A 14,502-nucleotide genomic window follows, 5' to 3' on the forward strand; every position below is an offset into this window, starting at 1 on the left:
ACGTCATCACCACCAGTGTTGGCGACGCCGACGCGCTAAATTTGAATTTAGTATCCTGCCGCTCGTGGAAATCACGGCTCTATAATTGTTCGGTAAGTATACAATAAAACTTCATTTTAATAATGAAAATTTCATGTTATTGGTCTCAGGTGGTAAATCACTGTGTACTGTATATACTGCGTAAGTTATGCAACCCATGGTCTAATGGAATCGGCTTCCACAGACTAGGTAACATTAGGGAAACAATAAGTTATTAATATTAAGAAACATGCATTTTTCCATCAGCCATAATGATAAGGCTTTGTGGATGGTACTTTAATGCAAAGATCACTCCTGGAAAAGAATTCATATGTTCTCTGAATTACTTGTTATTTTTGATGGGTCATAATGCAGTGGCTAAGCTGTATGGAACCTGGATAGGAGTAAACATGAATAGGAATATTAGCCTGTAATCCTTTAAGATCAGGTTCGAACCTGCACTCATGATACACAGTATAATGGAAAACATAAATATGGCTGCTATTAAAAAAATAGTCTATCAAACAAGGAAATATGTAAGGTTTTTCACTATTGTATAACAGGCAAATGCTTTACTGTGGCATTAAAATGAAAGAAATGACAAAATTGCCTTCTCCCATGATATGAAAGGCTGTGGAGATATAAACCACTCTATAGGAACCTGTCTTGAAACAGCACCAAATTGACAAGAGTGGAGAGAAGTTATCGTATGCCTTAACCTCATAGAGGGCGAGCTGACATAAAACATAGATACTAGTGAAGATTTGATAGTTCGTGTGGACACTACAAGACATTTTTGAAAGGTGGGGCAGTAGAAGTGTGAGAAGCAAAGGTAAAAGCAAATTCCTGATATTTAAACTCAGGAAAATTGTCCTGCATCATAGCTACAGGCAGTCCTCGGTTATCGCCAGACTTGGTTAATGGCGATCAGTTTTATGATGCTTGTCTTAAATTCGTGGATTTATGGTGCCACAACGGGCCAAGTTTCGGTTATCGGCGCCATAAGATGCCGATGATAGAGTTATGGTGCCATAACATACCTAACAGAGGGTGCCATTAACCAATTATTGTTGCCATTAACCGGTTATTGCTGCCATTAACCGGTTATTGCTGCCATTAACCGAAATGGCTGCCTTAAATTGACGAGTTTCGGTTAAAGGCGGGTTTTGCCTATCAGTACCCCACTGAAAACCGAACCTCCACCGATAACTGAGGACTGCCTGTATAAAGAATGTCACAAAATAACAATGTTCAGTCATTTTCTGAAGCTTTTCATTAAGCTTGAGTTCCTTTATAGCTTTATGTACTACTTTTATGTTGCGATAATTGACATTGCTGACTTTGACTTTCAAATATATATGGTTAGGAATTGCCACGTTTTGCATTTGTTCCCATACTAATGCCTTCAGAAGATTAGGGTTCAGGAGGGTACAGTGATAGTGATAGTTATGGAGAACGACAACATTGGAGACTGCATAACAACTGCAATAGGACACAGTAGATTTAAACTCTTTCCAGTATTTGTCAACACAGTGTATGAATTTGATCCTAATCAGAATTTTGGGCTAATCCACAGCAAGCAGTAGGGTAGAGAATTGTAGGAGGTGGTGTATATGCCTGAAAAAAAAAAAAAATTGCTATATCAAGCAAGAACTAAAAACGAGGGTGGCACCAAGCAAAGTTTTGGCCAGGAACATAATTACTAGAGCTGGATACTGAAATTACACACTAGCAAATGAAAACCAAGTCTTGAATTTTGCAAGAATCGTATGTTACATGCCCACCCCATCATCCTTTTAGTTCATGGAGGGAATTTGGAGTACTGCCTCAAATGGTTTGTATGTGGTACACTTGAGATGACTATTAAAGGTCTTTGAAGTACCCCTTTGGCCCCAGCTGCATTGCTTTCTACTTTTAACCTTTCATCCATTTCCTTTGGCTTCTTCCCATATAGCATTCCAAGTTCTCATTGGAGTCAAATTTTGACTTTCTTATCTCATTAAGCTGATTTTTAATTGTAAACTTCCAGAGATGATGGCTGTTCAACCTCATGTCCCTTGAACTTTGGTTTTTCATGCCAGCAGATTGTCATTTGCTAAGTCATGATCTTCATTGTAGTGAAAGAGAGGACAACAATGTACTTGAGAAGGGTTTAATCTTGTTTATCAATCCACTATCACTGAGCACTCATTCATAATATCTAATCCTTCTCTGTGGTGGGGTACCGCCATCAGTGCACCTCATGCGGTGCCCTGAAGGCATTACCCAAGGTTTTTAGCAGCGTCCCTTTTGCCCCTAGCTGCAACCCCTTTCATCCTTTTACTGTGCCTCCGTTCTTATTCTTTCTTCCTTCTTACTTTCCACCCTCTCCTAATATAGTATAGTATAGCTACAAGGTTTTCCTTCTGGTACAACTTTCAAACCTTTTTACTGTCAACTTCCATTTCAACATGAAATTACCTCATAGGTCCCAGTGCTTGGCCTTCGGTCTAAATTCCATATTCTATCTAATATCTAATCCTTTGCTTCGTCTCGACCTTCTACCCCTAACTCTTTCATTAGCATTCTTCACCAGCATGGCACTAATTCTACACAATTTTTCAGACAAACACAGCAAGATCTCCAAAATCCAATTTGCTCCAGCTGCTGTTCCTCCTTCCTTCTTAATGCCCATGTTCCTGACTGGTCTGATTACAGTACAGTTGATATATATATTTTCAGTGTATTTGGCACTTATGTAGCCCACTACTCCTGCCAACTCCCAGTATATCCCAAAGCTGCTTTTATTCATCTTTCCACCTGAGCTTCACATCATCCTTCTTGGCTTAAAATAGAACTTGAGTACATAAAATTCTCTACTTGTTTAAATATATCAAATGCCTCAAGGAGTTAGAAGGATTAAGCTGCAAGTGATTATTGTATAATGTTCTATTAAAAAGACATGTGGTTCTACAGTAATATCCTGCCATATTCTTTTTTAAATGTTAGTTAGCTATTTTCATTTGTTGTAGGTACTATACTGCAACACTTGTACTCTATTTCCTCTCATCACACAGTTGTCTGTCATCTTGAAGTTACTTTCGTGAGTCATTTTACTCTACAATGAAAAATTCTAATTTACTCATTGCTCATATTATCCTATAATGGCTACATATAGTTTGTTTCTACATGGTAAGTTATTTAAAGGTCTGTATTCTTTTCCATCTATCATAGTTATCTGATCCTTCTCGTATTCATTTCCATCTATCATAGTTACCTGATCCTTCTCATCTATGCCTTTTCTCCAAGAGGTTCTAGGCCTTTGATCACCACTCTGTTACTTCAAAACAATGGTTAGTTAACCCAAGCTGCTGCTTGGTATGACACGTATTTACAACTAGGAGATGAAGGCGCACAGCAAAGAACATTTGGTGTGGCCAGCCGTATGGGAATAGAGTATTTTAACTTAGTGGCCTAGGTAAAATTCATTAATAATATTGCCAATTCAGGTGGTTGTGGTCATTAATAAGGATCTGTAGATGGTGGTGAGCAGGGGGTGACCCCTTGGATTTTAAAAATAACCAATGTGATTTTAGTTAAAGTCCCAATACATCAGTAGTCCTTTTATGCCTTGGCATTTTCATAACAGAGCCTAATGTGCATTGTGTAAACGGGTTGTTGCCATACAAGAGATTACCGTATACAGGAAAGCCACAGTAAATTGGAACTAAACCTGTGGATTTTGGTAAGAATAGAATTTCATTCTGCTTTACAATGTTACTCTGTATGACTTCATGTTGCTAGTAAAGTTTTCTACCTCTGAGATGATAAATAAATATAATTAGTACGAACTCTTGAATTTCATACAGCAAAGAACTATTCAGCATAAATCCCTAAGGGAACAGTATCATCAATTAACCTCACATTGTGCACTGTAGACATTACTTACGGTTCTCTGCAGCATCCCTTCATTCCTTTTACTGTACTTCTGTTTGCTTCTCTGCAGCATTCCTTCATTCCGTTCACCTTCTCTTTCTCCTATCTTACTCTTAGTGCCTCAGCTGCGTGGTTGGTATGGTATTAGCGTCCCACCTCGGTGGTTGCGGTTTTGATTCTCGGCCATTCCATTGAGGAGTGAGAGATGTGTACTTCTAGTGATAGAAGTTCACTCTCAACGTGGTTCGGAAGTCACGTAAAGCCGTTGGTCCCGTTGCTGAATAACCACTGGTTCCATGCAACGTAAAAGCACCATACAAACAAACCTATCTTACTCTCCACCATCTCCTAACAACTGTTTTATAGTGCAACTGCAAGGTTTTACTCCTGTTACGCCTTGAAAAACCTCATAGGTCCCACCATTTGCCTTTGGCCCAAATTTTAAATTCCAGTTTGAAGCAGAAACCCATTTCAGAAATTATGTTAGAATCCTTAACATTTTCAGTTTGCTCAAACTGAAGTTTTTACAAAGTGGTGAACCATTAGATAAAAGTAATCTAATTTTTTCCTTATAAGAGAACAAACCTTTTTGACAGGCCAATGAGAGAAGTGATTTTTTATTTGGTATTCTGGTTAACCTATAGTATTTTTATGTAATTAATTTGTGAATGTCAAAAGTTTCAGTCAAAAGAATTAAAATAAATACACTTTATTTAAAACAATATAAATATTATAAATATGACATAAATAATACACTTTTTAACGACAAATAATACTGCTTTTCAAGTCAGCAGTACTTCAGAGTTAACAAACTACAGTATGTTGATGTAAATATTGATGCTCTTAAACGTCCCTGAGGAAAATGAAAGATTTGTGCTTGACATTCATAAAACTTAAATTCTGTACTTCATGGGAACATCTTTCATGTAAAACTGACATACGACATAGTTTTTGATGTAGCTTTGGAAAAATTTCCAAAGAGAAAGCATCATTACTTTTACAAATCACCCAAATTTCTTACATTCATTCATCACTTCCATGGCAAAATTTACTGCACGCAAAAGTGTAGTAATTTAAACATTTTTTAAGGAACACAAAATTCTTCTTCATGTGCTATTATCTGGATACTGTATCCAGCATCTGGATAGGGCTTAATGCATTTTTTATGGAAGTTTCCACAACTTCACCGTCAACCACCATTTCCTCTAACACCATATGAAGTCTGTCGATATTGAAAAGAACATGACGCTCAGAAAACTTCCCAAAGTATCGATGGAGTGCGTTCACATACAAACTAAGGAACTCGTACACCATGAGTTCATTTTCTGACTTATCAGCTGCAACAATGAAGAGACAGGGACCAAACCATCGAAATATGAGGGTGAAATCTCCATCTTCCAGGAAATGGCACTTGAAAAAAAAGATATAGTTTTCAGTGTAGCAAAATTGCAATATTTCAGACCTTTGATGAAAGGCCTGAAATGATGGCAAACAGCTTCTTATAAACAACTAAATTCTCCTTATTGCAATAGTGTCAAATAAATCTTACATTTGCAAAGGACCAATATAAGGTAAGTGCTACTTACAGAATCCTTGTCACCAGCTAAGCACTTGCCAACGACTCTTGCTTCGTTTGTTGTCCGTATATTTTGAGGTGTATGCACAAAATAATGAGAAAATTGTACATTTCCTTCTTTAGACGATATAAGTAAATACTGCATCATTTTGGGTATTGGTATGGAAGTATTCTGCAAAAAGGGAAAAATACCAAAGGTAAAAGACAGAACCTTTTACAAACACCACATACTAAACATCTGATTTTGGTTTGCAGTGCTCAAAACAAATACTTTATAAAACAAATATTGTACAATGTTATTTACAAAAATGAATCAAACATGCATAATATACATTTTCAGAGAACAGCACACAACTTTTTATATGCAAGATATAAAAAAAGATCAAAGTAATTAAATTCAAAATACACAAGCGACTGAAGTGACTATAAAATTGTTATCAAGTCAAAAGGGTGAATTCATTTACAGGAGAGGCAGCATGAAATATTCAAGAACAATACCTCATGTCTACCCAAGTTTAATAGTATAACGTTAAACTCTTAAATGATATTTTCCACTGCGTGTGATTTCCTCAGAAATGCACTATTCTTCACTGCCTGAGTTTGGAAAATTCTGTAAAAATTCTACATTCAGCATCAAATACTGTTAATACTAATTTAGTCAGTCTTCATATAACAAGAATGATTTAAGAGAAAGTAACTGAATATACTGGGAAATCACTCGACATTAAGGGAGTATTATTCCAACCAGAGGTTAAGCATCAATTATTCTTCAGTTCCTAACCCATACATAAAAAATATGCTCTTCCAGGCACTGTCTTGATGTATCAAATCTATCAAAAGAAAAATCAGAAGACTTTTATTTTCCAACTAATGCAATAAGTAAATACATGGAAAAATATAAATGTGCAAATCTGCCTAGGCATATTTGGCAAAGTGGGACCAAATATGAGGTTCACTGCAAGTAAGTAGGCTAGCTTAAGCAGTAAGTAACCATTTAACCATCTCAAAAAGGATGAGGTCTTAATAGTTGAATGACTCGCTGCATATAACACATCTAGTGGGTGAAGTCTACACAAGAACAGCTACAAATGGAATTTTTTCTTCTTTTTATTTTAAAGAGCCGTGGTGCAATTTGAACGTAGGGTTGAAAATGTCTATGTCTAGTCTTTCAAAGTATGATAGTGTAGATCTGACTTGTTAGGTAATATGTACCACACTGAGCAGATCCAGAGTAAGGAGACAGTGGTAGGAGTTAGATGTATGAAATAATAACTTTTACTAGAACGCCATGTCCTGACCTAACCAGCCACCTTCCTAAGCTAACTTAGTGGGCTGTGCCACGGGAAAGCTTTGCTCCCCTTAAATAACGATGAATATCCTTGTCTCCCTACTCTGCACACTAGTAATCGACTCCTACACCATACAATAAAAAAAACCCCAAGAACGTCTGCATTCGTATTAGGCTGTTTATAACCGCTGTGGTCCTAAGGCCAGCATACATTGGGACAAGGAGCTGTGTAACCTTGTAGAGGTGCAGTGGCTTGAACCTACCATAAGACTGCTTGGGGGTTATGTTGGAACCTCTGTGACCTTTTAGGAAGCAATAGGCTTATGGATGGTACAAATTAACAGCTCTGAGGGCTCAAGACAGGCCTAGCAAGCCGGTGAACCGCTATAAATTGCTCATGAACCGCACGACTTACTTTAGGACAGACCCATTGATCAAAGGATGCCCGGGCACATCCTGACTGAATGTTATTGGACATGGACAGGGAAATAGATCTTTTAGATTAGGAACAATTAATCTAAGTACTTTGAGAGGTAAGGAGGAGGAGATAATCATGATGATGGAGGAAAGAAAAAATAGACATTTTGGGGTTGTGTGAAACCCGTTTAACAGGAGAAGGAACAAAATTATTGCATAACAATTACCAATTAGGTATTTCACAAAGGTGGAAGAACCGCACGACACGGAGTAGGTTTTATTGTGAGTGAAGAGCTAGCTGGAAAAATTAGTCGTTTAGAATTCACGTGTGATAGGATTATTAGCATTTCCTTAAAGTTAGGAACGTTTCAAGCCAGCATAATTCAGGTGTATGCACCACAGCAGGGCCACCCTCAAGAAGAAAAGGAAGAATTCTACAGACATCTACAAGAAGTAAAAGATTCTGTCCCATATGTAGAGAATAAATTAATAATTGGAGATATGAATGGACATATTGGGCAAGACAGGAATAGAGAGCATATTGGGAGCATTTAGCATTGGAGACAGAAATAGAGAAGGAGAAAACATAATCAATTTTTGCATACTAAACCAGATGTCCATTATGAACTCTTTCTATAATCACAGAGACAGCCACAAGTGGACATGATACCGATGGAACTTGGCTTTAGGAGCTTATACTGAAAAATCAATGATTGATTTGGCAATAACAAATAACAAAAATATGGTCAGAGATGTAAAAGGCATCCCCTCTGTGTCATTCGATTCAGATCACAGGCTTCTCTTAATTAAATTAATGATGAAACCCAAACCCATTAAAAGCCAAGTGAGAGAAAGATTTATTTTAGAGAATATGAGAGAAGAGGAGTGCTTAGTTAGATATCAAAACGAAATAAGTAGAGCTAAACAAATGCAACAGGAGAGCAATGACCCAAATGAAAAATGGAGACACTTTAAAATGGCTGTAGTGGGAGCTGCTAATAATACAGTGTAGAAGAAAAGAGTTCGAGGTAGGAGGAAAAAACAAACTGCTTGGTGGACCCCCACACTAAAGGCCGCTGTTGCAAACAATATGAAACTCTTCAGAAAATGGATGAAAACTTTGAACTTGGAAGATCACAATAACTATAAAGAAGCCTCAAGAGAAATGGAAAGAATAAAAGCTCAAACAAAAAGAGAAACATGGGTAAGAATAGGAGAAGATCTGGGAAATGATCTGCAGGGTACCAGAAAACTCATATATAGCAATGCCAAAAACTATAGAAAGGGAAGCCAACCACCCAATTTTGTAATCAAAGACCCTATGGATGGGACAATTTTAACCGAACCCCGAGAAATTGAATTAGGATGGAAACATCACTTTGAAACACTACTAAACAACGAAAACAATGACCTTGAAGAGTATGTAGAATTTGATGTGGTTGGGGATGCAGAACCTGACATAACAACACTGGAGGTAAAAAATGCCCTCAAGAGGATGAGAAATGGTAAGGCCCGTGGAGTGGATACAATACCTGCAGAGCTCCTTAAAAACATGGGGGAGGATGGAGTCATCTGGCTACTAGAGCTAATCGACATACTCTGGAATGGGCATATGCCACCTGAAGACTGGAGAAGAAATCTAATATGCCCAATCTATAAAAAAGGTGACAAGACAAATTGCAGCAGCTATAGAGGAATATTCCTAATGTCACATGCTTTTAAAGTATATGAAAGAATACCTGAAACTAGATTGAGAGGATATGTTGAACCAAAGCTTGGTGAATGGCAAAAGGGTTTTCGACCAAGAAGTGGGACAACTGATATGATTTTCTCCCTAAAGATGATTTTGAGATGAGCTGGGAATGGGACAAGGACAGGTATATTGCTTTTATAGATCTAGAAAAAGCTTTTGATAGAGAACCAAGAATGAAAATATGGGATGCCCTAAAAGACCCGTACTATGGAATCCCTGAGAAACTTATAAGAGCAATTTATAACACCTATCAAAACATCAGATCCAGAGTAAAAACAAATTAAATCAGGAGTAAGACAGGGCAGCGTCCTTTCTCCACTTCTTTTTATATTGTTCCAAGATAAATGTATGAGGGAACTAGGTGAGGATGAAGCTGCAGATATGACCATCAACCTTATGTATGCAGATAACCATGCAATGATAGCCCCCAGCACAGAATCTCTCCAAGAAAATGTCAACAACTGGAACACAATCTTAACAGCTAATGGAATGCGGATCAACAAGAATAAGGCAGAGATCATGCACCTATCACGAACACCAAGTAACGTAGATGTAGAATTAGAAGGTCAGACATTGAAACACTAGAAATTTCAAATACTTAGGAGTAGAGTTTAGTGACCAAAACGATTCAAAACTGGAAATAACTACCCGAATACAGAAATTCAGTAACAATCTGTATCTGCTCTACCCACTAATGAAAGACAGAAATATACCTCGCAAAGTGAAAACCATAATATACCTCTCTATTTTAAGACCAGTATTGACTTATGGCCATGAATCATGGACATTAACATCAAGAACTAGAAGCCAACTTCAAGCAGCTGAAATGAAAGCCCTAAGACTCATAAAAGGTGTAACAAGACTGGATAGGCTACGAAATGAAGACATTAGAAGAGAACTGGGAGTGGAGGGGATACTAGATTTTGTAGAGAGAGGACAGCTTAGATGGTTTGGACACACCAAAAGAATGGAGGAGGAGTGATATCCTATAAGGTTTTTGGAATGGACACCGGAAGGAAGGAGACCGGTAGGAAGACCAAAAATGAGATGGCTACAAAACATAGAGTGAGGAGTAGAAAGGAGAGGCTCCAGTTTGCAGGAAGTTGATGAGATGAGGCTCTATGATGATCGCCAAGAATGGAGACAGTTCCTGAAACAGGACGACTGACAGGCCTGGAGGCCTACCTGGCATCTGGTGAGAAAGAAATAATGAACTGTCTGTGGGTCTCGCATATCACCTTTGGTAAAGTGGGACCCTAGAAGAAAAAAAAGTGAGAGGAACACTGTAGTCTGTGTGCAATTCAACAGAAAAAAAAAATACAATTACAGCAATCATCAAATGGGTACCAAGCCTAAAAAAGCCAGATAGGTAAGCTTAGCTCTCTCTGACGTAGTACCTAGCTAGGTAACCTCTCAGTGATTGTCAAGGGCAAGCTGGAATGCAATTCCTCAGAATGGTGCTTTAACCACAAACCCCACTTTTAATCTTACGTTACTACCTACTAATAAATCATACTAAAATTAGGTAGGTACTACCTAGTATCAAAATAACTGGGAAAGGGAAGGGTTGACATAGCCAGGTCGTCAATGGTTTACAGGTAAAAGGTAACCTGTAAAAGGTAACCTTAGGTTGTGCCAATACCTAGGATAAACAAACTAGCTTGCTAGTAGCTATTTGTCTTTCATGACCTAACAACTCTAAAGTATTGTAAATAGGGCTAACCATCCCTAAAACAATAAGACATGGTAACAACCGTGACCACAATACGAAAACCTCGACCAGTCTTGACAAGTTACACCTTCCTTTCCTTTGGTAATGTCGCAGTATGTAAACAAACAAGTCTGGTCATAGGACAGGGGTGACTATCCCATACCAGAACCTCAATACTCCTCAAGCTCTGTTGGCCACATTTCGTAGAGCTTACGTAAATTAGATGTCATGAAATATTGTATTGCATCATTTTTTAGAGTGTTACTTACATAAAGGACTGATCCTGCAAAACTAAGCCCAGTTAAAAAGTGTCAACAGCAGCAAAGGGCAGAGGTTCCATTCCGTGCACTCACGAGAATTTTAGCAAAGTTCTTTACGTTAGAATAACTGTTGCTTTCCTGGAAGCATAGTTTTCATTTTGTATTGCCTGCATTAACAAATGCATTTTGTATTGCCTGCATTAACACTATTTGCTAAGTGTTTATTATTTTTCCACGCAGATAATATTGTTATGAATACCCGTCACAAGCAACTGTCTTATTGGCCCAGATGTGAATTGGCTTTAAGATAAAATTGCATCATACATTTTAACAGGGCTCCATATCTGTTTTACCAAAATTTTCGTTATTTGTGTATAGCGATATGACAGTCCATTTAATAAATCAATCGTATGCAATCGCGTTAGAAATACGCATAATATCAGAAAAGCTTGGTAGAGGAAAAACCACAGAGCAAGAAATAGCTGCATTTCCTGGTTAAATTTATTCATTTAAATTTCTGTAGCTAGTATTTTTAACTGAATTTATTGACTAATTTCAGTTTCTTCATTTATATAAAGAAATACAAAGAAACATAAAAGTTTATGTAATAAGGAACGTCACCGCGTAATTGCTCGCGAGCGCTGCCTATATTTGTTGTGATCACATTGCTTGTGAGCCCCTGTTGACACTGCCCTCTGTTCCTATGTTATTTTTCTGCATTTAAAATTTTCATTGTGTAAAGAAAGAAGCAATAAATTAAGTAAATAATTAAAGTTTTATAAATTTATAAATTTTAAGAGCTTCGATTTTAACATTGGCGGAATATCATACGCAGAAATGTCGTTGAAAGGATAATCCTTCCGAAGACTGACTCCTTGTGGGAGCACGAAGCGATTATTGGTCAGTGTAGTGTTAGTAATGGCTGCCATGGTATGAAATTGCCCACAACAATGGACGAGGCTACCAGTCAAAACCAGCTGGGAGGAGGGAGTGGCACTCCCGCTGGTGTGGCGGCCAACAGACAGAACCTCGAGGAAGCCAACCAGCGATTGCAATACTCCATCCCCGGGATATTACACTTCATTCAGCACGAATGGGCCAGGTTCGAGATGGAACGATCGCAGTGGGACCTCGAAAGGGCCGAACTCCAGGTGAGTTTTCGTCGCCAAAAGGACCTCATTTCCCTCCCTTGGGCCGGTTTAATTCGCCCTCCTTCACCCCTCGGAACGAATGAAGCGATATTCCACGGTAACGGGCGCTTCCGTTCCGTTTATTGGGTAAAATCGTGTCGTTGGGGGAAAAGGGTGGGTGTGGGTGGATCTCATTGATTGACGGTGATCAGCTGTTTTAAATCAGTGTTGCCATTCCACTTTCCCTTCTCACGGCTTTTCGGCTAATCGCTCTTGCCGTCTCCTTGTCACCTGTGCTGCTAATTATCCAGATTTTTCTTCGGTCCTCGTGTCCGCCTAGAAAGCTGACCTTAAAATTCAGAGGCCAGGCGAAGCCCCCGTCTGGCAAGGGACATCGCCTTATCTGTCTTCATTTTTTGTTTACATTTCTTTCCTTAGAGGCAGGGTTGAATTTAAATCATACATTTAGATATATAATTGGAGAGTTCCCTGCTTAGAGAGCGCAGCAAAGCCTTTTACGTATATTTATTGGCGAAACAACTTCTACTTTGGCTTAATACATAGGCTGTAATCTTTAAAAAGTATCCTAGAGTGAAGAAGTTTTTATTTTTAATCCAGGAAATACCTAGTGGAAAAACAGAAGCTGATTATATAACCTTGAGGATGTAGTAAAAAAGTTTTAAGCGAAAATGCAACAGATTACTAATCCAAAGCAATCCTCCTCCTATTTTATTGTAGTACTAGGTACTTGAATTTTCATTTGTTTATTAATATAATTTATTTTTTCATTTCTAACAACTGACTTTATTTTTTCATTTCTAACAACTGACTTCTTTTTTTTCTTTATTTCCTATCAACTTTGTGACCTCTTTCAAATAAACATTACTGTTTGGAAGCTTGGATTTCAAGTCAGTGGCCCTGGGGGGCCATTTCTAAATGAATATGATTCGTCTTCTGAATAATTATGTAATGATGGTGATGATAATCTAACTTGGGATGCCATTACAGTATTAGACTATCAAAACAACAGTAGGGACTTCCCCCACCACCTAGGTAAGGGCCCAACTAAAACTGACCTTAAAGGTGGGGTTACTTTCCTGGTTTCTGGTAGAACTGAATATGAAATACACCAAACTATCTAAAACTATTATACAAACTACTTTTTAGGCTAGCCCCAAAGATCTTGACGATACTTGAAAATTATACCTAGGTTTATAGTATATATGACTATTTGCTTCACAGAAATGAATATATATTTACTGTTAGAATTAGACCCAAAACTTTTGTGTAGGAGAACCATTTCAAATGCATTTTCAAACAAGTGATGTATAACAGTGACTAAACAGCAAAACTGGAAAGAAACTTTGTGAAGCGTCATACCATTTGTACATGCACAGACCAGCCTATTACTGATGGCAGTCCCTGAAAGATCAAAAACTATTACAGGAGATAAAGTTTTGCTCAGAGCATGGGATCATTTAACACTTCTCATGTGCAGTTGCTCTTATGTGACATGACACAAGCGGGTTCAGATTGGAAGACTTGTTACCTGAAGAAAATTAATAATCAAATAAAGTGTGCAATATAAGCAAAATTAAGGTAATTAAGAAAAATAGGAACTACCCAGATTAAACAATTACATATTTCCGTGGGGATTTTACTTGGAGGTTAGAAGCCTAAGGTTTAATGGAAAAGCTAATTAATTTGTAATTTTGTAGAGAAACCTAATGTAATTACATTTGAATATTGAAGCGTCTATTCGCAACTCTGGGACGTGCGCTTGGACAAATGCAACGACATACGCTGCCCATTTTCTATTGGAACTTTGGCGGTGATAATAGGCAAACGAGAATATATGCATCCTATTTTCTATAGAAATTTTGGTAGTGAGAATAGACAAGTGAGGCTATACACACCTCCCACATTAGTGCACGACAGTGTTGCCACACCACTGAGATGGTTTTCCCCTACATAGGAGGTGATTTTCCCTTATGCACTAAATGTAATAATAGGATATATAAATGAAGATGAAGTATTACATTTTAGTTTCAATTCTTATTGAAAATAAACATTTCAAATTTTAGGTACAGTAAATAAACTTAAAGTAAATATGTACCGTAAATTTAAATACTAGTTGGTAAATTATCTTATTCCAAAAATATTGATTCATCATTAAGAATTAGTTACAGAACTTTATTCACTTGAAAGAGGAATTTGAGATTATACAACAAAGATATGACTACAATGTTGGGGGAATCTCAGAAAAGGGAGGTGCACATAGCAACATAGGCTATAGGCAGCTCTGGGATGTGTGAATAGACATACCTGGCTATACGCACCACTCAGGGCTATGTATAGTCTACAGGATGCTATTAACAGCGCCGGGCGGGTGGTGCACAATAGCAATATCTGTCTAATGGAAGTGCCAGGAAAA

General features: G+C 37.7%; 2 protein-coding genes across 11 annotated transcripts in view; one reads left to right on the forward strand and one right to left on the reverse strand.

Annotated features, from left to right (window-relative positions):
* Positions 1-4,625: 4,625 nt before the first annotated feature.
* On the reverse strand, positions 4,626-11,105 carry LOC135201453 (AP-4 complex subunit sigma-1-like). Of its 7 annotated transcripts, none has more exons than XM_064230422.1 (3): positions 10,153-10,432; positions 5,520-5,681; positions 4,626-5,343 (listed from the first exon to the last, which is right to left on the reverse strand). In XM_064230422.1, exons 1-3 carry the CDS (start codon positions 10,198-10,200, stop codon positions 5,050-5,052), a joined length of 504 nt encoding a protein of 167 aa, XP_064086492.1. In that variant the 5' UTR covers positions 10,201-10,432; the 3' UTR covers positions 4,626-5,049. The 7 variants fall into 7 exon arrangements, with proteins under 7 accessions (XP_064086492.1, XP_064086483.1, XP_064086498.1 ...); XM_064230413.1 differs by lacking the exon at positions 10,153-10,432 and adding an exon at positions 10,767-10,878 and having other exon boundaries at positions 4,627-5,343; XM_064230428.1 differs by lacking the exon at positions 10,153-10,432 and adding an exon at positions 6,217-6,357 and having other exon boundaries at positions 4,627-5,343.
* A 720-nt stretch (positions 11,106-11,825) lies between these two features.
* LOC135201490 (striatin-like) overlaps positions 11,826-14,502 on the forward strand; it is a 131,787-nt gene continuing 129,110 nt past the window's right edge. For 2 of the 4 annotated variants that reach the window (XM_064230472.1, XM_064230480.1), the window contains exon 1: positions 11,826-12,089. In XM_064230472.1, the coding sequence (XP_064086542.1) occupies positions 11,871-12,089 (219 nt within the window). In that variant the 5' untranslated portion in view covers positions 11,826-11,870. The remainder of the gene's footprint in view (positions 12,090-14,502) is intronic. The other 2 variants (XM_064230488.1, XM_064230497.1) reach the window with 1 other exon arrangement.

The sequence above is a fragment of the Macrobrachium nipponense genome, chromosome 23 (assembly GCF_015104395.2).
Source record: "Macrobrachium nipponense isolate FS-2020 chromosome 23, ASM1510439v2, whole genome shotgun sequence".
NCBI classification, from domain to species: domain Eukaryota; kingdom Metazoa; phylum Arthropoda; class Malacostraca; order Decapoda; family Palaemonidae; genus Macrobrachium; species Macrobrachium nipponense.